General features: G+C 40.5%; 1 protein-coding gene and 1 long non-coding RNA gene across 2 annotated transcripts in view; one reads left to right on the forward strand and one right to left on the reverse strand.

Moving 5' to 3' along the window:
* Positions 1-11,087, reverse strand: part of ENTPD7 (ectonucleoside triphosphate diphosphohydrolase 7) — a 43,990-nt gene extending 32,903 nt beyond the window's left edge. Inside the window, exons 1-3 of the mRNA XM_004749508.3 lie at positions 10,847-11,087; positions 10,483-10,585; positions 9,161-9,343 (exon numbers count right to left, since the gene is read on the reverse strand). Coding sequence (XP_004749565.1) covers positions 9,161-9,343; positions 10,483-10,490 — 191 coding nt within the window. The 5' untranslated portion in view covers positions 10,491-10,585; positions 10,847-11,087. The remainder of the gene's footprint in view (positions 1-9,160; positions 9,344-10,482; positions 10,586-10,846) is intronic.
* On the forward strand, positions 11,088-12,528 carry LOC123388767. Its single transcript, XR_006603275.1, has 3 exons — positions 11,088-11,305; positions 11,452-11,527; positions 11,642-12,528. It is a non-coding gene; the product is annotated as an uncharacterized LOC123388767 (long non-coding RNA).
* Positions 12,529-23,836: the final 11,308 nt, after the last annotated feature.

Below are 23,836 nucleotides of genomic sequence, written 5' to 3' on the forward strand. Positions count from 1 at the left end.
CTAGGCTATCATTGAAAATAGAAGGAGAGATTAAAAGCTTTCAGGACAAACAACAACGGAAAGAATTTGCAAACACCAAACCAGCTCTACAGGAAATCTTGAAAGGGGTCCTCTAAGCAAAGAGAGAGCCTACAAGTGGTAGATCAGAAAGGAACAGAGACCATATACAGTAACAGTCACCTTACAGGCAAAACAATGGCACTAAATTCATATCTCTCAATAGTTACCCTGAATGGGTAACTAAATGCCCCTGTCAAAAGACACAGGGTATCAGAATGGATAAAAAAACAAAACCCATCTATATGTTGCCTCCAAGAAACTCATTTTAAACCCGAAGACACCTCCAGATTTAAAGTGAGGGGGTGGAAAAGAATTTACCATGCTAATGGACATCAGAAGAAAGCAGGAGTGGCAATCCTTATATCAGATCAATTAGATTTTAAGCCAAAGACTATAATAAGAGATGAGGAAGGACACTATATCATACTCAAAGGGTCTGTCCAACAAGAAGATTTAACAATTTTAAATATCTATGCCCCCAACGTGGGAGCAGCCAACTATATAAACCAATTAATAACAAAATCAAAGAAACACATCAACAATAATACAATAATAGTAGGGGACTTTAACACTCCCCTCACTGAAATGGACAGATCATCCAAGCAAAAGATCAGCAAGGAAATAAAGGCCTTAAACGACACACTGGACCAGATGGACATTACAGATATATTCAGAACATTTCATCCCAAAGCAACAGAATACACATTCTTCTCTAGTGCACATGGAACATTCTCCAGAATAGATCACATCCTGGGTCCTAAATCAGGACTCAACCGGTATCAAAAGATTGGGATCATTCCCTGCGTATTTTCAGACCACAATGCTCTAAAGCTAGAACTCAACCACAAAAGGAAGTTTGAAAAGAACCAAAATACATGGAGACTAAACAGTATCCTTCTAAAGAATGAATGGGTCAACCGGGAAATTAAAGAAGAATTGAAAAAAATCATGGAAACAAATGATAATGAAAATACAACGGTTCAAAATCTGTGGGACACAACAAAGGCAGTCCTGAGAGGAAAATATATAGCGGTACAAGCCTTTCTCAAGAAACAAGAAAGGTCTCAGGTACACAATCTAACCCTACACCTAAAGGAGCTGGAGAAAGAACAAGAAAGAAACCCTAAGCCTAGCAGGAGAAGAGAAATCATAAAGATCAGAGCAGAAATCAATGAAATAGAAACCAAAAAAACAATAGAACAAATCAACGAAAGTAGGAGCTGGTTCTTTGAAAGAATTAATAAAATTGATAAACCCTTGGCCAGACTTATCAAAAAGAAAAGAGAAAGGACCCAAATAAATAAAATCATGAATGAAAGAGGAGAGATCACAACTAACACCAAAGAAATACAAACTATTATAAGAACATACTATGAGCAACTCTATGGCAATAAATTTGACAATCTGGAAGAAATGGATGCATTCCTAGAAACATATAAACTACCACAACTGAACCAGGAAGAAATAGAAAGCCTGAACAGACCCATAACCAGTAAGGAGATTGAAACAGTCATTAAAAATCTCCAAACAAACAAAAGCCCAGGGCCAGACGGCTTCCCGGGGGAATTCTACCAAACATTTAAAGAAGAACTAATTCCTATTCTCCTAAAACTGTTCCAAAAAATAGAAATGGAAGGAAAACTTCCAAACTCATTTTATGAGGCCAGCATCACCTTGATCCCCAAACCAGACAAGGATCCCACCAAAAAAGAGAGCTATAGACCAATATCCTTGATGAACACAGATGCGAAAATACTCAACAAAATACTAGCCAATAGGATTCAACAGTACATTAAAAAGATTATTCACCACGACCAAGTGGGATTTATTCCAGGGCTGCAAGGTTGGTTCAACATCCACAAATCAGTCAATGTGATACAACACATCAATAAAAGTAAGAACAAGAACCATATGATACTCTCAATAGATGCTGAAAAAGCATTTGACAAAGTACAGCATCCCTTCCTGATCAAAACTCTCCAAAGTGTAGGGATAGAGGGCACATACCTCAATATCATCAAAGCCATCTATGAAAAACCCACCGCAAATATCATTCTCAATGGAGAAAAACTGAAAGCTTTTCCGCTAAGGTCAGGAACACAACAAAGATGTCCATTATCACCACTGCTATTCAACATCGTACTAGAGGTCCTAGCCTCAGCAATCAGACAACAAAAGGAAATTAAAGGCATCCAAATCGGCAAAGAAGAAGTCAAATTATCACTCTTCGCAGATGATATGATACTATATGTGGAAAACCCAAAAGACTCCACTCAAAAACTGCTAGAACTTATACAGGAATTCAGTAAAGTGTCAGGATATAAAATCAATGCACAGAAATCAGTTGCATTTCTCTACACCAACAGCAAGACAGAAGAAAGGGAAATTAAGGAGTCAATCCCATTTACAATTGCACCCAAAACCATAAGATACCTAGGAATAAACCTAACCAAAGAGACACAGAACCTATACTCAGAAAACTATAAAGTACTCATGAAAGAAATTGAGGAAGACACAAAGAAATGGAAAAATGTTCCATGCTCCTGGATTGGAAGAATAAATATTGTGAAAATGTCTATGCTACCTAAAGCAATCTACACATTTAATGCAATTCCTATCAAAGTACCATCCATCTTTTTCAAAGAAATGGAACAAATAATTCTAAAATTTATATGGAACCAGAAAAGACCTCGAATAGCTAAAGGGATATTGAAAAAGAAAGCCAACGTTGGTGGCATCACAATCCCGGACTTCAAGCTCTATTACAAAGCTGTCATCATCAAGACAGCATGGTACTGGCACAAAAACAGACCCATAGATCAATGGAACAGAATAGAGAGCCCAGAAATAGACTCTCAACTCTATGGTCAACTAATCTTCGACAAAGCAGGAAAGAATGTCCAATGGAAAAAAGACAGCCTCTTCAATAAATGGTGCTGGGAAAATTGGACAGCCACATGCAGAAAAATGAAATTGGACCATTTCCTTACACCACACACAAAAATAGACTCAAAATGGATGAAGGACCTCAATGTGCGAAAGGAATCCATCAAAATCCTTGAGGAGAACACAGGCAGCAACCTCTTTGACCTCAGCCGCAGCAACATCTTCCTAGGAACAATGCCAAAGGCAAGGGAAGCAAGGGCAAAAATGAACTATTGGGATTTCATCAAGATCAAAAGCTTTTGCACAGCAAAGGAAACAGTTCACAAAATCAAAAGACAACTGACAGAATGGGAGAAGATATTTGCAAACGACATATCAGATAAAGGACTAGTGTCCAGAATCTATAAAGAACTTAGCAAACTCAACACCCAAAGAACAAATAATCCAATCAAGAAATGGGCAGAGGACATGAGCAGACATTTCTGCAAAGAAGACATCCAGATGGCCAACAGACACATGAAAAAGTGCTCCATATCACTCGGCATCAGGGAAATACAAATCAAAACCACAATGCGATATCACCTCACACCAGTCAGAATGGCTAAAATCAACAAGTCAGGAAATCACAGATGCTGGCGAGGATGCGGAGAAAGGGGAACCCTCCTACACTGTTGGTGGGAATGCAAGCTGGTGCAACCTCTCTGGAAAACAGCATGGAGGTTCCTCAAAATGTTGAAAATAGAACTGCCCTATGACCCAGCAATTGCACTATTGGGCATTTACCCTAAAGATACAAACATAGTGATCCAAAAGGGCACGTGTACTCGAATGTTTATAGCAGCAATGTCCACAATAGCCACACTATGGAAAGAACCTAGATGTCCATCAACAGATGAATGGATCAAGAAGATGTGGTATATATACACAATGGAATACTATGCAGCCATCAAAAGAAATGAAATCTTGCCATTCGCGACAACATGGATGGAACTAGAGCGTATCATGCTTAGCGAAATAAGTCAAGTGGAGAAAGACAACTATCATATGATCTCCCTGATATGAGGAAGTGGTGATGCAACATGGGGGCTTAAGTGGGTACGAGAAGAATAAATGAAAGAAGATGGGATTGGGAGGGAGACAAACCATAAGTGACTCTTAATCTCACAAAACAAACTGAGGGTTGTTGGGGGGAGGGGGTTTGGGAGAAGGGGGTGGTATTATGGACATTGGGGAGGGTATGTGTTTTGGTGAGTGCTGTGAAGTGTGTAAACCTGGTGATTCACAGACCTGTACCCCTGGGGATAAAAATATATGTTTATAAAAAATAAAAAATTATATTAAAAAAAATTGCTTTGCCATGCATGTATGGGTAGAGGGTATCTGGGAAACCTCTGTACTTCTGATAAACTTAGCTTTGAACCTAAAACTGCTCTAAAAAATAAAGTCTGTTAAAAACAGCTCTGGATTCTAGCTTTACTGATACCCCCATCACTGACTAAATTTATCTTTTCTGAAATTCTAGTTCTGATGCAAACCTCATGATTTCTCCTTCCTGAAGCAATATGGGTACATGTTCATAATAAACAAACAAACAAATACAACAACTCTTCAGTTTTGAAACTACAGAAGTAAAACCCTCATGCAGGCTTCTAAAATCCTGGGTCATGTTGCCTCAGAAGAAATATGCTAAGTTCCACCAATGACTGTAAAAAATTCAAATTATTTTTTTCAATACAAACTACTGATATAATTTCATCATGAGAACTGGAACAATTTAAGTTGGAAAAAATATGACTGTATTATAAGTATATAAAAAATCTCAATAACCGCTTGTCTGATTTTTTAATAAGCTGTTGAATTGAAGTATTTCCATCAATTCCTAATCATTTGCTTAATCATCTTATAGTCAGCTAGTGCTCACCAATGTTTAAGCAACAGCAGCAATCAGGAAGAAAAAAATTCTGGAAGGAATATTTTAAATGCAGATAATGCTGCCCATTATCTTCAGTGTATATCTATAGGGCAGAAAATTAGAGGAATTAGAGAAAAGAAAAATCAAGATTATTTCAAATAAAAGACTCTCCCCTGCCTCAGGGTCAAGATGCCAGTGTATTATTTATTGGCAGTTGTCATCAGTGTGCCCGCATCTAATGGTCAACATATCCTTCCTACTACCACGATCTAGTTTGCTGTTTATATGCTGTGTACTGAGACAAGACAAATCCAAGCTAATTAACACAGTGTGTAAAATAAAAGCAAACAGGGTCTATGGGAAAGACTATCTTATCAGTAAATAGCATGAGCTTAAGGATATCGACGTTAGTTACTCATAGGCCTCTGCTGATTAATTTCTGATTCTTTGTTCCTGATTCTTGACTGTGTACAGTTCTTGATTCTACACAGATATATATATATAAACTATTATCTCACTGGGAAATAATTCTTCCTTCACATCTGCCTCCCTAACTAGATTATGAACTCCATGAGTTCAGGAGCCACATTTTATTCATCTTTGTACCTTAATATCTACAATAGCAGCAAGCACACAGCAAACTCTCAATGAATGTTTGCTTCCAAAATGACTCACAGGGGCTGCCATGAGTGAAATGTAATGATACACAGTAATTTGTGGCAATATGCACATAAGCCTTCAATAAAGAACAGGAGCTCTAGGCTATAAGGCTGATGGCTGCTCAACTAGAGCATTACAGGGGTCAGGACTTTGGTAAGATAACCACACAGGCACAGTGTGTCCCTTAGCTCTGCAGCTCACTTGTTGCGATTAATTCAACTTCAGTATTTATCAGATCTTGCCACTTGGGGTAGAGTGGTAGACAAGAATATCAGATCACTCTACCTCCCACATATCCCTCAAATTCATTTACTTCTTTCTCTCCATTATCGCTGCTTCCACCCAAGTTCAGGCGACCGTCATCTCTTCTGGAGTATTCCAGTTCATCTCCCTCCTTTCATGTTTATTCCCGTCCAATCCATTCGCCACAATGCCACGAAAGTGAGCTTTCTTTAAAAAGAAATTCCAATCATATCACTCTTTGAAGCCTTTCAAAGCCTTCCCTCTGCCCTGAAAATAATGTCTAAACCCCCTCAAACGACTTAACAGGTTCGAGCTGATTTCTCCAGCCACACAGCTCACCACTCATTCCCTAACAGTCTTTACCCTAGCCGTATTAACCCACATAGAATTCCATAATTAGACCATGCTGTCTTCCAGTGGAAAACTGTCCTCAGGTGTGTCAAGAAAATCTCAATAAGTATTTAAAAAACACTCAAACTATGGATTTAGTTCTTTGAAGCTAACAGACTGCTTCAGGCCGATTACTGACAACTATAGTCCCCTAAACAAATATTCCTTCTTCAGAAAGACAGAAAGAAAAATACAAATGAATAGTGCTGTTGAGGGAGGAAAGGTTGGAAACATAAACTTCTTGAAAAAAGGTACCAAAGTCTCCATGTCCTGGTGACTGTCATCACCCAGCACACAGTGGTTGCTCAATAAATGCTTGCTGAATGAACGAATGGATGAATGACCAAAGTGAAGTGGAAATGAAAAATTATGGAGAAAAACCCAGAAATATTAAGGGGAGTGGTCACATGTCCCAATTCTGACCAGAAAAGATTGAAGGAAAGGGCTGATGGAGGTTTCCAGGAAGAGCTCTCCTCATTCTCACACAAGGGCATAGAAAACCTGTTTCCCTCCTGTAGGACATGAGTGTGGATGTATGTAGCCCTAGTGGCTACTAGCTGCGATCTTATAACCATTCAACAAGTTGACACTGTGTAAAACGGAGACAGAGATTCTCAACCTGACAGCCAATGTTGCACTGATGGTCCCTTTGTTCCTGGACTTCTTGTTGTGTGAGCCAATAAGCTTTCTTTTTATTTAAGTCAGTTTGGCTGTCACTTGCAGCCCAAAGTCTCCTGATACTGAGAAACAACAAAGAGAAAGTCATATTGATGATGAACACAACACATCATCATTTCACCTTGTAGCCTAATCAGAAAATAACCTCAAAAAACAAGAGCAAAACAAATCATTGTTATAAAAGATACAGATCTTCTATGTAACTGGTGAGGCATTAAAACTATATCAAATAATTCAGATGTATTTTCCAGAAAAAAAAAAGGTATTTAGCACTCACTGGATGGAACTAAGAGTAGATTAGATTTTATAAAAGAAAATACTAGTGAACTGGACGACACAGCAATATAAAACACCCAGAAAGAAATACAGAGAGAAAAAAGACTGGGAAAAAAATGAGTGAGAAAACTCACTGTGAGAAAACTTCACATGGTTCAATATGTATGTGACTGAAGATACTAAAGAAGAAGTGGAGGAGGTTGGGAAAAAATATTTGAAGAAATAATGGTCAAAATTTTTCTGAATTTGATTAAAAAGTATAAATCCATAGATGCAAGAATCAACAAATCACAAGTGAAAGTATCATGAAGAAAACTACACCAAGGCACATCATAATCAAATTGCTCAAAACCAGTGATAAATGTAAAAAGCTAGAGGAAAGACACGTGATGTACAGAGAACAAGATTTAAGAATTACAGCAGACTTCTCCTCAGAAAGAATGCAATGCAGAAGACGGTGAAGCATCATTTCTTTTTTTCTTTTTAATTTTATTTATTTATTGGACAGAGAGAGAGCAAGCATAAGCAGGCAAAGTAGCAGGCAGAGGGAGAGGGAGAAGCAGGCTCCCTGGTGAGCCATGGGGCTCGAACCCAGGACCCTTGGATCATGACCTGAGCCAAAAGAAGTTGCTTAACCAACTGAGCCACCCAGGTGCCCTGTGAAGCATCATTTCTAAAGTAATGAAAGAAAAAAAAAAAGATCAATCTAGAGCTCCATACCCCAAAAATATTTTCCAAGGAAAGCTAAATGACTTTTTTGGTCGTAAAAGTTAAAAGAACTCTCCAATTACAAACTCACACTACCAGAAATGTTAAAGGAAGTCCTTTAGGCAAAATGAACAAATACCAGATGGAAATATGAACTACAGTACAAAGGAATGAAAAGGCCCGGAAACGAGAAATATACCAGCTGTATTTTATTTCTGAAATCTCTTTAAAAGACAATTAAATATTTGAAGCAAAAATAATAACAACACCTGGTGTTTATAACATAAGTAGAAAAAATGTGTAACAACAGCACAAAGGCCCAGGAGAAGAGATAAAGAGGTATGCGGGAAGAGGAATTATATTACTTGAAGGTAGTCTATGATAAGTTAAAAATATATACTGTAAACCCTAAATCCTAAAGCAACCACTTAAAAAAATTTTTTTTAATATTTTATTTATTTATTTGACAGACAGAGATCATAGATAGACAGAGAGACAGGCATAGAGAGAAGGGGGAAGCAGGCTCCCTGCTGAGCAGAGAGCCTGACGCGGGGCTCGATCCCAGGACCCTGAGATCATGACCCGAGTGAAGGCAGAGGCTTTAACCCACTGAGCCACCCAGGGACCCAAAATTTTTTTTGAAAAATTAAAAAAACCAGTTGTATCTACTCAGCCAACAAAAGAGATAAAATGGAATATTAAAAATGTACTCAATTCAAAAGAAGGGAGGAGAGGCAAACAAAGAACAGATGTGACAAGCAGAAAACAAATAGCAAGACAGATTTAAGCCTAAGCATAATCAATAATCACATAAAATGCAAATGACTTAAACACTTCAAATAAAAGGCAGACATTGTCAGACTGGATAAAAAGCAGTTACTTATTAAAAAACTGGGTAGATATAAAACATAATGACATAAAGCCTAAAACAAAAAAGATGGGAAAACATCTATAATGATAACACTAATTAAAAGAAAGCTGGAGTAATTATATTAAAACCAGACAAGATAATCAAGGATTTTTTAAAAAGTCATTTAATAATGATAAAAGGGTTCATTCATCAAGAATACATAACAATCCTAAACATTCATGCATCCAATAAGTCAGCCCACCAACACAAGAATATAGAAAGATGCATTTCATGATTAAAATGCACCATCAGCGTTCCTGAATCAAAAGTGAACATTGCCAAAACGGGACTTAAGATCTTTATGTAATAAGTGGCATGCAATTTTACTAATAAAACTGCAGTATTCCCCAAAAGGGTCAAAGGTTAAATGTGTTAAATGACAAAATATTTATGACTTCAGTGCCAGCTCTGATCAAAGAGATTTAAAGCTGACTCACCTTTCATATTGCCTATCTCGTGGTAATGAAGCACCCCAATGTCGAAAGTCCATGATTAACAGAAGTAAAAGGAGACAGGATATGAAGAAGAGTCCTAGGAATGCCACCCGCTGACGTGGAAATGGACTCACTGTTGGCACAGTAAAGTACCAAGAGGCTGGGCAGAGGTAGGAAAAACTGATCCTGAAATGAGACAAACATTATCAGTAGGTAAGGCAAGTCTCTATAGTTGAGTGCTCAAAAATGGTTTTTAAACTGGACTAAAGCCCTTCCTATTAAAGGCAAAAATTTATACCACCTGAAGTCTATCAATGTTCTCTTAGTCTCAAACTTTAGAAAAGAAACTACATAGTTCATAGTGCTTCTATAAATCAGAAAAGCCTTATCTGCTCCTTTCCCAATGTCTGCTCTTTGGGGTGTAATTCAGAGAATTAATCTCATGTTTATGGAAAGATCACCAGTCTCCCTGGTCAATCTTTAACACTGTGGAATTAAAGCAACTACAGCATTCCCCTCAGGAATGATGTCCAAAAAAACGGAGAGTCAGAATATTTTTCCAACTAATTTTTTTAAAAATATTTTAAATAAATAAAATATGCACATGGTAAGAAAAAAATATAAGTTTGAAAGGACATATAGTGGAAGATGCGCCTTTGGCCTTAACCAATCATTTCCCACTCAAAGGGAACCACTGGTGCCGTTTTCTATATATTTTTCCAGGGATACTCCATGTTTACACAAGCATAAATGGGTATCATGTGTGAATACATGTGTGAATCTCCATTCCTCTGATTTTACACCATACCTACTGTTCTGCATCTCTCCCCACATACTCTATTTGACAACTGTTCCATCTGGTATTTTGATTCACATTAATCTTTTCTGAAAGTTTCTAGGCATCACAATGTATGGATGCACATACTCAACTATGATATGAAGTTCACTTTCCATATTGTTCAAAAGGACCTCATCCTATTTTCGAAGTTCATTAAAAAAAAAAAAAAAATTTTGTTTAACCTCCTCAGAAAGCATGTAGCCTCACTCAAATGGAAATCTGAAAGAACATTACATTTTAGCACTTTTCACACGTCAGCAAGCACTCACTCCATCACCCTGGGGTTATGAGCCAGAAACTACAGTTGTGTCTGTCTTCAGGGGGGAAAAAAAAATCACTTCAATCTTCTTTGCATCCATCCGACCAAGCAGCCAAGTCCAGATGCAGCACTAGGGCAAACCTCACTTGTAAAAACATTCCAGGGTCCCTCCACCTACCTGCCACCCCCAACGGAGCCCCAAGCTGAGGAGAAAATGTGCAGCCTTACCTAGCCATGGGATCCCTTCAGCGGTCTCAGTGCCTGTCACCTCCTTTTCTTTTTGCCCTGAGAAATTGGTCTCCTTGTCTCAGGCATCTCCTAAGTCTGCAGCCTGTTAAGAGTTCGTGGGGTTTCAGGCTTACCTCCAGCAGTGCCCACAGGACTAGACCTCCGAGGGAAGGCCAAGGCGCCCACCCACCCCATAAGCCTCCGCCTTTTTTCCCGGGGCCCAGCTGACGCTAAGCCGACTCCCCCGGAGTCGGGCGTTCTCGAGGCAGCGGCGCTTCCCAGGTGGCGAGGCGGCGGTGCCCACTCCCCCTCCCCACCCTCCCCGCCTCTGCCAGCCCCGCGGCCCTCCCCCGCTCGCACTCACAGGTCGAGCGGCCCGCAGGCTCCCTCGGCAACGTTCCGCCCGGTCCAGAGCGCTTCCCCGCGGCCTTTCGCCCAGCCGGAAAGAGGCCTGGGCGAGCGGCGGCGCCACGTCCCCAAGGAAACCGCAGGGAGCCAATGACGGACGGCAGACCCGCGGAGAGGGGCCCAGCCTCCTCCTAGCCGGGGCCGCGGGCGAATAAGTAGCGCCGCCGCACGTCCGTTCGCCAGAGTGGCCAGTCCCCAAGAGCGTTCGGCTTCTAATGCCCGCCCCGGGATTTAGCGCGCGTCCAATCCGGAAAGGCGTCGTGCCGTAGCTCCGCCCCGACGGGCCCGGTAGGCGCTCCCGAGAGCCGGGCGAAGCGGTGCAGGAGTGCCCTGCGCCCGCTGCCCTCCTGGCGGCGCGATTTCTCCGCCGGCTTCGTGCTGCGCCGCCGCTTCCAGGACTGAGCGGCGCCGGCAGGTGAGTCTTGCAGTGGCCGCGACAGAAATGTATCCCTTGCCCACAGCCTATCAGAGGGATTTTGCCCAGCAACCGTGATCCCAGAATCAAACCTTCCTTATAGCCTCCCAGACTTATGCCTTCGCTTCCTTGTTTTGTCCTGTTAGAAAAACAGAAATGGGGGACAATATCGTTTACACCGAATTCCTTCAACATTCACTGAATGTCTACTGTGTGCCAGACGTAAGCCCCTGTGCCCCTGCCCTCTCGGACCTGACAGTAATACATAGAGAGGTAATGAATGTTTCCTTAATGTTTTTCTTCCTTGCTGACACCAGCCGTTTCTCTCATTTCCAGGAGGGAACCCTTTGGACAGAATAAAGTCCAAGTCCTTCCAAACGTGACATACACATGGCGATCCAGGACCCGCCCATGCAGCCTCCTCTGCGGCTCCTCACCTTCTTTCCTGTGCTTTAACAGCGCACGTCTGTGGCTTCTGCCCTCTTAGGCTTTGTTCATTCGGCCTTCTCCACCCTTCCATCCGCCTTGAATATCCTTCCCGGCCACTTAGCTAAGCCAATCATACTCATTCCTTACCACTTAGCTTAGGGGTCACCTCCTCTAAAAACCTTCCTTGACCTACAGCCCCGTAATATATGCGTGTTGTTTCACTTACCATATTGAATTACAATTTATGTGTCTTTCTGTCCCAGTCGACAGAATATGCTTGAAGGCAGGGATTATCTGCTTCCGCAGCAAGGCTGGGTATTGTCAGGCATACAATACACCTATAACAAATAAGGGAATGAATGTAGAAATAAATGAAGACCACCCCAATGGGATAAAAAAGAGGCTATTTGTCCTATACCTACTATAAAAAGACAGCCAACCATCAACACTTAAATATGACAGAGATCTAAAGACTGTCAGGGAAATGGGAAAGCTTAAACTGGAGAGGGGAAAAAAAGGGAAGGCTTCGTGTATGCTCTGATTTGAGAGTATTAGCATAAGGAAGCTGGTTGCGGTTCCTAACTTAACTTTCTCCATCGATTCTCAGTGTTTTGTTCTTCTTTGTCCTTTAATTCCCTACTCTGCTTCAGGTGTTATATTTTATCTGGGCCTCCCAAAGTCACATTGGGTAGAATAGTTGCATAAAGTTAGGATTAACTCCAAAATTATACAAATATCAGGTGTTTATATTATTCCAGAGCTCAGCTCAGGTAGTCATGGGAAAAACTCAAAAAAATGTTTTGGAACATATTATATATATATATATATATATATATATATATATATATATATATATTTAATTCTTGAGGTTGCCTGCCAACTGCACCATTCTGTCTAACCTATGTATATTTCAAAATCCAGTGGTTCAATAAATGGTGTTTTTGCGTGGGAACAGAATTCCTATTTATGTTTTAAATAGTACTTAATCCATGTGATTTATGATCTATATTAACTTAGAACTAAGGTGCATTGAAACATCTTCTAACTTATATTTAATAACTACTGTTCTAGAACAGAAAAGAAATCCATATTTTAATCCAAATACCTCATTATACTTTCTTTGTCCATTGCACTTGGATAATACCTCCTTCAGTAAGTCCATATGCATCCAGGAATTTGTAAAACATGATTCTTTACAAAAGCCTGCAGTGCTTATCTGATTAACAGCTCACAGGGCTGAGTTCTGAGGTTTCCAGTTAGGAGGCCAAAAGAAGTAGGTTGAGATCATTTCCCCATCTCATTTGCTGTAACTCTCAACATGTTGAAACAAATTACAGAAATCCATATTTCAAAACTGGTCTTTAACTGCTTTTCAAAGCCTTGCCTTCAGTTGCATTTACAATTTTCTCAAGAAGTCCTTGACTCTACCCAGCTCTGAGCAAAATCAGCCATACCAGCCCCACACTTGGTATCAGTTATCTGTATCACTTTATTTCCCCTCCATTCTCCTTCATTCCACACACCATCCTGCCTTAATCTCTAAAGGAGTTGAAGTACTGTCGTCTTCACTCTCCTTTCCAAGTTTACTGTCTTCTCTTCGTGTGCCTTGTAGGTACCTCCTTGCCCATGACAAAACTCATTGTCTTGCCACTCTTACTTTATCCACCCAACCTCCTCCATTTATATGCCCAACTTTAATGAACTACCCTGTGATCCACCCAAGCAGAAATTTGCAAGTCATTTTAGAATCTCTTCCTTCTACTTCTTTTCTGCTGTAGGGGAGCAAAATTTGCTGCCCCCAAAGGGGTCTCTTTTGCATGTGCATTATTTTAGGCTGATTATTTTTAACAAACAGAGGCTCAAGAAGAGCCTTTCAAACCAACCCCCCCCCCCCAACCTGCCTACAAGAATTTGGATAGAGGACCTGCTCCAGGAAAGGAGCTAGCACCACAAGTAACTACAGTATAATGTGGAACTAGATGTGACACAGAGGGAGGAACTTAGGAAAGTCATTTTATTAAGATTCCTCTCTGTGTCCCATCTTTTCTCTATGGTTCAACAAACATTTGCTTACCAAACATTTATTCTTTTTCATCTTCCTGTGAATTGTCCTCCTTCCCTTTGAAGTCCCAGCTCAGAATGGCATATAAGCCTCAATTGCCTGACTACCTGTAGACCCCTTAGTCTCATGGAAACCCCATCTTACATGTAATTACATTTTATTTTCTCCTGTTAATCTGTCTCATGTCAATTTAATTCTTAGGTCTGCCAAGAGAATCTTGAGGGAAATAGAGAATATTTTCCTCCCCGACACCTATTTCATCCAGGTAATGACTAGCCGTTCTTAATTCAAGTTTCTAAAATCCTTTCCAAAATCTTCTGATGAAGCCTTCTAGCTGGTGACCCTACCTCCAGACTCATGTTCCTCCTTAGTCCCCCTCCATTCTGATCTAGTGAAATACAATCATGCTAATTCCCGTTTTAACGTCTTTGTGGTTCCGCATCCCAACTGGATACAGTCCAGATTCCTTGGTATGGTGTGGCAGATTCTGCTGACTGCCTACCCAAAAAGCCAACAATCTCTTTTCTTAATTCTTAATTCTCAATTCTTAACAGAATCCCAATTTTATTCTTATAACCATACTGCTATGCTTGGCCATATACTTAAAGAGTGCCAGGCTCTTTAAGTCGATCATGGTGTCCCACTCCCTAACCAAATATTGAGCCTGGGAATATGATGCAATTCTAACCAATGATACCAAAGGGAAGCCAGCTGTAGGGAGGAACGAGAGGAAGAGGGGAAACATTTCTGGGAGATGTTTTATCCAACTTATAAAGAGTATAAAAAGTTTACATAATGAGAGTAGGAAAAAAAAGTCCCTTTTCTGCCTCCAGAAGTAATCGTAAGGATATGAGTCCTGGAGCCGCTGTAGCCATCTTACAACCATAGGGTGGGAGACTCAGGGTGTGGGGGTGGAGGGAAGCCTAGAAATAACAGAATAGAAGTACAGATAACGTCATTAACATTGTTGCTAACTTAATGAACACAGGAGAAGCTCTACCTATGGGCTTATTAGAGATACTAAATTCATTACTGCTCTCATTTTTAAGCCCATTGAATCAGGTAGTTCTGTCACCTGTACTCTCCTAAATGATGCATGTGGCTTCCAGTGCCTGATAAGATCTAGCCCCAACATCCTCTGGCTCTCCAGTAGGTATTCTCACCCACACCCTGACATATTTCCAGTTCTCAGAATTATGCCTTCGCTTACCTCTGAGCCTTGGTACTGGCTATTACTTCTGCATAAATGATTTTCTTTCACTTCTTTACCAAATGAATTCCTGCTTATGCTTCAGAAGCCAACTCACATGTCACCTATGAGCTCCCGCAGTCTGCCTGGGTGCTTCTCTTTCTCTGCTCTTGTAGCACTTTGCTCATGTATGCTTCTGTGATGGCAAGAATACTTGTTTGAAAACCCGGCAGCTTTGTGAGTGGACCTGTCACTAGTTGGTCTGGTGGGAAGACAGAGTAGCTAGGTTTATGAACTTTAATCTGTATGTTTGGTCCTCAAAAGTGGGATCCCTTGGCTTAGCCTAGGCAGAAGAGGCTTAGACCAACAAGACTGATGGCTCTGCCTAATAAAATGCGGGATTTTGAGCACTCCCACTAGAGACTAGGTTTAGGAAGCCCTGGTAAGACAACATGAAAAAGACATGAAGGGAAAGAGGGACCTATGCAAGGTGCTAGAAGACCAAACTAAAGAGAACAATGACCCATGAGAGAGTTCCTGCATTCTTTTTCTTTTTCTTTTTCTTTTTTTTTTTTTTAAAGATTTTATTTATTTGACAGAGAGAGGGAGAGAGAGACAGCAAGATAGGGAATACAGCAGAGGGAGTGGCAGACGAGAAGCAGGCTTCCTGCTTCGTAGGGAGCCCAACTCGGGACTCTATCCCAGGACCCCAGGACCATGACCTGAGCTGAAGGCAGACACTCAATGACTGAGCCACCAAGGCACCCCTGCATTATTTTTCTATAGTTGCATCACAAATTACCCCAAAACTTGGCAGCTTAAAACAACAATAAGCATTATTATTATCTCTCACTTCCCGTGGGTCAGGAATGTGGGAGCAGCTCGGCTCAGGGGCTCTCATTAGAATGCAGTAAAGATGTCTGCTGGGGTCATCTGAACTCTTGAGTGGGGCTAAAGGATATATTTCTAAGATGGCATGCTTGCATGGCCATGGCAAGTGGATACTGGTTGTCTGTGGAGGCCACGATTGCATTCCATGTCATGGACTCTCCCAGGGATGCTTGAGTGTCTTCATGATATGGCACCTGGCTTCTCCCAGAGCCATCTGAGAGCAAGTGCCAGGCAAGAACTCTATCCCTTTATTATCTGACCTCAGAGGTCACATATCTTCACTTCTGTCACATATTATTTGTTGAAAACCAGTCACTAGGAGTGCCTGAGTGGCTCAGTGGGTTACCCTCTGCCTTTGGCTCAGGTCATGGTCTAAAGAGTCTTGGGATTGAGTCCCACATCGGGTTCTCTGCTCAGCAGGGAGCCTGCTTCCCCCTCTCTCTCTGCCTGCCTCTCTGTCTACTTGTGATATCTCTCTCTCTCTGTCAAATAAATAAATAAAGTCTTTAAAAAATAACAATAAAAAAATAAAGAGCCAGTCACTAACTCCCAGCCCACTTTCAAGGAGAGGGCAGTTAGGCTCCACATTTTGAAGGGAGAAGTATCAATTTGGAAACGTGTTTTTTTTTTTTAAATATTTCATTTATTTATTTAACAGAGAGATAGCATAATTAGGCAGAGTTGGCAGGCAGAGGGAAAAGGAGAAGCAGGCTCTCCCCTGAGCAGGGAGCCCCATGTGGGGCTCAATCCCAGAACCTGGGATCATGACCAGAGCCAAAGGCCGAGGCCCAACCCACTGAGCCACCCAGATGCCCCTGCAGACTTATTTTTAAATTTTTTTTAAGATTTTGTTTATTTATTTGACAGAGATCACAAGTAGGCAGAGAGACAGGCAGAGAGAGAGAGGAGGAAGCAGGCTCCCCGCTGAGCAGGGAGCCTGATGTGGGGCTCCATCCCAGGACCCTGGGATCATGACCTGAGCCGAACGCAGAGGCTTTAACCCACTGAGCCACCCAGGTGCCCCCAGACTTATTTTTAAATCACCAGAGTCCCTACGGTGGAGTAGTCCAGGAGATTTAGATAATAGTATTGACTTCTAGGGTTCAGTTTTGAGTTCTGTGCTATGTTATAATACTCTCCACAACCCCTAAACTTTCAGTCTGAAAACCTATAACTGGCTTGGTAGATGGCTTTGAGAAGAAATTTAATATCGTGAAGTTTCCTGTGCCAGAGGAGAAATATACCATTCAGGTGGATGCTGAAGAAAAAGAAGATGTGAAAAGCTGTGCTGAGTGCTGAGTTTTCATCTCTCTCAAAGGCCAGGATGGAGGAATATGAAAAAAGAGCTGGAGAAGATGAAGAACATAATTCCGTTTGATCAGATGACCACTGAGGACCTGAGTGAAGTCTTCTCAGAAGCCAAATCAGACAAGAAGAAGGACCCCTATTGGCCTCATAAGCCAATCGAAAAAGCCCCACTTGAGTTGGGGAGAAAGCTCTGGCCCCCGTATTATAAACACTGGACACCAAAAGTAATATATGGTAAGAAAAAAAAAAAAAGATCAAACAAATAAACAACCCTTTAAGTGGAAGATTACACACTTATCCAAAAAATATATACAGATAACCAATAAACCCATGAGGTATTCAACATTATTAGTGATGAGGGACATGCAGATTAAAACTATAAGGAAATGCTACCACGTACCCACTAGAATGGCTATAAGCTAAGAGAGTAATTTGCCAAGAATGTGGTACTGTGTGCCGCAATGTCATGAGGATCCTTAGCGGCTCTCTGGAGAGGCCCATGTGGAGAGGAACCGAGGCCTTCTGCCAACCGGCAGTATCAACTTGACAGCTGTGTAAGTGAGTCACTGTGGAAGTGGATTCTCCAGCCCCAGTCAAGCCTTCATGTAACTGCAGATCCTGCTGACGTCTTGACTTGTGCTTCCTATGCCCAGCCCTAACCTCTCATCTAAACCACCATCATATACCTCACCAGCAGAAACTGGTAATAAATGTTTATTGCTGCTCTAAGCCACTATGCTTTATAGTAATTTGTAACAGAGTAGCACATAACTAATTTACAACCACATAGGATTAAAAAAATAATAGATGGGGCACCTGGGTGGCTCAGTGGGGGAAAGCCTCTGCCTTCAGCTCAGGTCATGATCCCAGGGTCCTGGGATGGAGCCCTGCATCAGGCTCTCTGCTCAGCAGGGAGCCTGCTTCCCTTCCTCTCTCTCTGCTTACCTGTGATCTCTGTCTGTCAAATAAATAAATAAAATCTTTAAAAAAAAAAAAAAAGAAAGAAAGAAAGAAAGAATAGATACATTGGCTGGCACATAGTAGGCCCATCATAAATGTTGGCTGTTATCATTGTGTAATGCATACATGGGTTTTTTTTCCCCTAGCAAGTACAAGTTTCTTGCAAAGGAGGACTTCAGTTCATTCCTTTTTTTTTTTTTTTTTCCACTCTCCACCTCTCCTCATCCTTCTTAGTCCCCAGCACAGTGCTGGGCAGACATACAGCAGGAGCCCAGTAAGTAACTCAAAGGGAGGCAAAGAAATCCAAAGGTGAAATAGTTTTATCTTTGTCACTCGAAGGATAATTTTCACCACCTGAAATATTAGATTAACCTCTTTGTTATAGTTAATGTAAATGCCTGGGCTTTTATATGTTATTTTGCAATGAGTAAGCTGTAAAGGCAAGGAAGTCTAAGGGGTGAAGAGAAAAGATTTGATTAATTAAAAGGAGATAATGAAGAAACAAGCATCAGACAAGGCAAAAGACCAGGTAAGAGGGTCAGGGATGTGCCTGTATAAAAAAGAATAAAAAATGGGAATTGGACCCAGAGGACAACAAGGAAAATCACACTGATAAATCAGGGATTCAAGGTTCATGGGTTGGAGACCCACATCTGCTGCCATAATTTGTTGTTTGTTGGTAATTATGTTGTTTCTGTTGTCAATAAAGTTTGTTGGGGCACCTGGGTGGCTCAGTGGGTTAAAGCCTCTGCCTTCAGCTCAGGTCATGATCCCAGGGTCCCAGGATTGAGCCCCGCATCGGGCTCTCTGCTCAGCGGGAAGCCTGCTTCCTCCTCTCTCTCTGCCTGCCTCTCTGCCTACTTGTGATCTCTGTCTGTCAAATGAATAAATAAAATCTTTATATAAAAAAAATAATGCTTGTTGCCTCCTTAACTATGCCATATTTATAAAGGATTCAACACCACAGAGCATTAAAAATATATCATATCAACTTAGATAAATAACCCAAACCTCATCCCCTGCTGATAGCTTATCTTCTTTGTATGTCATGGACAATAGGCCATTACATTCTTTGGTAATATTCAAGGGAAGTTTTGTAATTCAGCCATTTTACTTAAGGAATTAAAGATAATTAAATCAACTCTTTAGGTATGAATTTTATACACTAATTGAGGACACACATGACATGGGCCTGGAGTTAGGATATTATTGTTTGGAGAAAAGCAGGCTTATTTGTGAGATATCCCACAATTGGTGCTCTAGTCTAGCAAAGGACAATGACTAGTCATGGTCTCTTTGTCAGCAGGTAGGTAACAGGTTGCCAGCGATTTCTATGATAGCTGGATGACAGTCAAAAAGGAAAAATGGATAATAATAATTATAATGATAGTGATAGTGATCAACCTTGTCAAGTTCTAACTATATGACTGATATTAGAGTAAGAACTTTATTTCTTTTCTGATAGAATCCTGAGACAACCCAGTAAAATATGCATTATTACCATATTACAGATGAGGTCCCTGAACCTTAGGTCAAGTCATGGAACTTCAGCTCCTCCTCATTTTCTGACAGTTATGATCAAGGTAAAGTCAGGAGGAGTCAGAGAATAAGGTTCTTGTTTATAACTTAAAAAAAACATCTTTTTAACTAACTCTATTTTGGTGGTTTATTACCTTGCTCTAGAAAGGCAGCAGGCTGTGGTTAAGTTTTCAGACCAGTGTTTGAAGCTTGGTTTTACCACTTACTATGTGGCCTTGAAGAAGTTCTATTCATTTACGCTCATTTTCTTATCCATAAAATAAGAATAATGACTCAACTTCCAAGGTTGCTGCCCTCACTCTTTCTTTGCAGACAAAGTGTCCTTTCCAGAACACAAAATTGCCCAGGTTGGGACGCCTGGGTGGCTCAGTGGGTTAAGCCGCTGCTTTCGGCTCAGGTCATGATCTCAGGGTCCTGGGATCGAGTCCCGCATCGGGCTCTCTGCTCGGCAGGGAGCCTGCTTCCCTCTCTCTCTCTCTCTGCCTGCCTCTCCATCTACTTGTGATTTCTCTCTGTCAAATAAATAAATAAAATCTTTAAAAAAAATTGCCCAGGTTATCTCACTTCAACTTAAAATTCCACAATGGGATCCCATTTTTCTTAAGATATAAACTGATTCCCTTAACATGACTCTAGAACTTCTCAGGATGTGGCCCCTATTTACTCCCAGGCTTGTCTCAAAACTATGCTTCCCCGAGCCCTGTATCACTGTCCCAATCCTCTCATTAGGGACTTTGGCAATATGGTGTTCTCCTGGTCCAGAAGGTTTTACCTCCTTTACGCCTTTTACCAATCCCATCTGACTTAGCCTAATTAACTATCCATATATTTAAGATCTTATTTCAAATGTGACCTTTTTATAAACTCTTACAAAGCAGTGACATGAGCTTTTTCAAGTCCTGGCTTGTGAACTCACCTTAGGGCCTGTCTCTTCCGTGAGTGCTTCCGAAAATCAATGCCAAGATTAGGACTGCAATGAGTTTTGCTAGCACCCTGTTGGGTGGTATCCCTGATTACAACTGCCAGGACACCAGGGAGGGTTAGGCCTTGGGTTGGAGGGAGCTATCAAAAGAACTGGAACTCGCTGGATGAGTCATTGCCACCATTCAAGGGGAGACATAGTAGCTCAGGACCAAGATCCATCAACGTCTATTGCTCAAATAAATGTTACCAAGTACTTACAGAACTTGAAGTACAATGCTTGAAGTGCAGGGGAAAAAAGAAAGTAAAAAGATGTTCCCTGCCCTGATGGGGATTATCATCTATTAGTAATACAGACACTAATGAAACAATTTTATACAACAATCCAAAATTATAACTAACGTCTACAAAGTAGAGGACCTGAGGTATGTGATGGGGAAACTGATCGGTCTGGGGCATCAGGGAAATAATGATTGAATTGGATTGAATGAATAATTACCTGCATAAAAAATAAGTGTCTTGGTAGCTCATTTGGTTAAGCTTCTGACTTGGGTCTTGGTCTTGGGGTCATGAGTTTGGGCTCCACATTAGGCCCCATGCTGGATGGGAACCTACTTTAAAAAAGAAAGTAAAATTTTATTGGACTATACCTCTTAATAGGTGGATTGGGTTTTTAGAACACTTTAGGTTACATCATCCATCATTAGATGACTGTTATCTTTTGATAGAGTGAGATGGACTGCATCACCAAGTCTTGTCCCTTTTTGTTGTTGTTGTTGCTATAGGTAGGTACCAAGTAACCTTTTTACACAAATAAGTGAATACAAAACAAAACAAAAACAAATAATGAATGGAGTTTTGCCAACTATTTTTCACAATTTTTCTATCTTCTTAAATTTAGTCAAAGGATTAGGAACCATTTCATTGCAAAAGGATGTGTTACTTATTTGAGAAATCATTTTTTCAGTCTCTGGAAGTGACACCAAAGTCAAGTGACTATTAGTTGTTCTTGTTTCTCTCTTGCTTAAAGCTATTCTGGTTTTGGAGCCAAAACCCCACAAAATTGTATTTCATAACTTTTCTTGTTGATTGTGAACAAAGATCTTTTTCTGTTATTTAGGTCATATTAAAGTACCTTAAGGAGACATTACAGATGGGTAGAAATTGGTTTAGTAAAAGTATTATATGTGTGTGTGTATATATATATTTATGTTTATATATATATATGTATGTTTGTATTTTCAAGATTTAAAGTTTTAAATTATACATTTGACAGAATTAAAAGAACATGTCACTATCTGAGAAGGAGATATTCTAATTAAATGAAGTGGTTCCCTCAAGTTCAGGACATTATATCTTAAATTATTTTGAGGGTACACTTGGTCTTACCAGGGACATTAGTAGGTGCTTTTCAGAGGACAGTTTTAGGGGTGCCTGGATGACTCAATAGGTTAGGCATCTGAATATTGATTGCAGCTCAGGTCATGAACTCAGTGTCATGATCTCAGGGCCATAAGATAGAGCCCCACATCTGCTCGAGATTTTCTCCCCCTCTGCTCCTCCCCCTGTTCATGCTCCCCCTTTCTCTCTCTCTCAAATAAATAAATAAAATCTTTTAGAAAAGAGAGTGCAGTTTTACTTTGTGGAAATAAAAAAAGAAGAAAAGGTATTATATGACAGGTAGGTGCAGGGCTTACAAAAAGGTGTAAAAATAATTGTTTCAGGGCATTATTTCCAGAATTTACATTTTTGTTTAAGTAATAAGGATATGATAGAAATGAGAATGAAAATGAGTGGCAATAAGACTGGTGCCCGGATAAGAGTGACTATAGTATTTTTTTTCCTGTGTCTGTTTCAACTCAATTTGAGTATGAATTGAACAGAAACTTTCTATTAGACAAGAAACAGTGAAGCAGAGTAATTTTTCTGAATTTCTGCCTGTGATTCAGAGGTGAGATTATGTTTGTTTCATAGACCAAAGTTAGTAATTTTTCTTGTTTTGGATTTTTTTTTTTTCTTTCACAAACAAAATCCTTTAGGAGAAACTTGAAGAGAAAAGAATGGTGTAGTTGCAGTAACTACCCCCCCAAAATAGATGTGCAAAGGGTTACAGTTTATTGCTTAAAGAATGATGAAACTGGAGTTCAGGAAGAAGATACTCTTCAATGTATCTCGATTAGACATTGTGGTGTGTTAAGAACAGCTTTATTGAGATGTAATTTATATACCATAAAATTCACCCAGCTCAGTAGGTTTTAGTATAATCACAGGGTTGTGCAACCATCACAGTATAAATTGAAAGCATTTTCATCAACCAAAAAGAAACTTTGTATCCATTAACAATCGCTGCCCAGATCTTTCACTTTTGTCCAAGGTAGATTTTCTTCAAGTTGGTGTGAGGCAACCTAGGAATTATATAATGACTGGTGTAGAGCTGCTGTTTGGAGTTACAGAGGCACAAGCATTTGAGAAGATAATGAAGTACTAGTTTATTCAGCTCATCTGTGGGGTGCTAGCGAATCTTCCCTTTTTACAATGGAGGTGAAAGTTATGTAACATGAAATTAAACCACCTTAAAGTGAACAATTCAGTGGCATTTAGTATATTTATGGTGGTGTGCAACCAACACCTTTATTCGTTCCAAATCATTTTATCACCCCCAAAAGGTGTTGTGCTCTGTACCCATTAAGCACCATCTCCTATCTCATGACCCCCTGACCCCCACTGCCAGCCTTGGTAACCACCAGTCTGCATTCTGTCTCTATAGAGCAACGTATTCGGGATATCTCTTGTAAGTGTCTTCTTTCACTTAACATATCTTCAAGGTTCATTCCCATGGCAGTATATATCCCTCCTCCATTCCTTTCTGCAGCTGAATTGTATTCATCTTGTGTACGTACACAATTTGTTTATCAGTTCTTCTCTTGATGGACACTTTGACTGTTTCCATCTTTTGCCTCTGTGAAAAGTGATGCTATAAACAAGCATATGCATGTGTTTGTTTAAGTACTTCTTTTCAATATACCGAGGAGCGGAATTGCTGGATCACGTGGTAACTCCATGTTTAACTTTTTTTTTTAGATTTTTTATTTTTTTATTTATTTGACAGAGAGAGAGAGAGATCACAAGTAGGCAGAGAGGCAGGCAGAGAGAGGGGGGAAGCAGGCTCCCCGCCGAGCAGAGAGCCTGATGCGGGGCTGGATCCCAGGACCCCAAGAGCCAAAGGCAGAGG

The sequence above is a fragment of the Mustela putorius genome, unplaced genomic scaffold (assembly GCF_011764305.1).
Source record: "Mustela putorius furo isolate JIRA1106 unplaced genomic scaffold, ASM1176430v1.1 tig00003909_pilon_pilon_pilon, whole genome shotgun sequence".
Classification (NCBI taxonomy): Eukaryota; Metazoa; Chordata; class Mammalia; order Carnivora; family Mustelidae; genus Mustela; species Mustela putorius.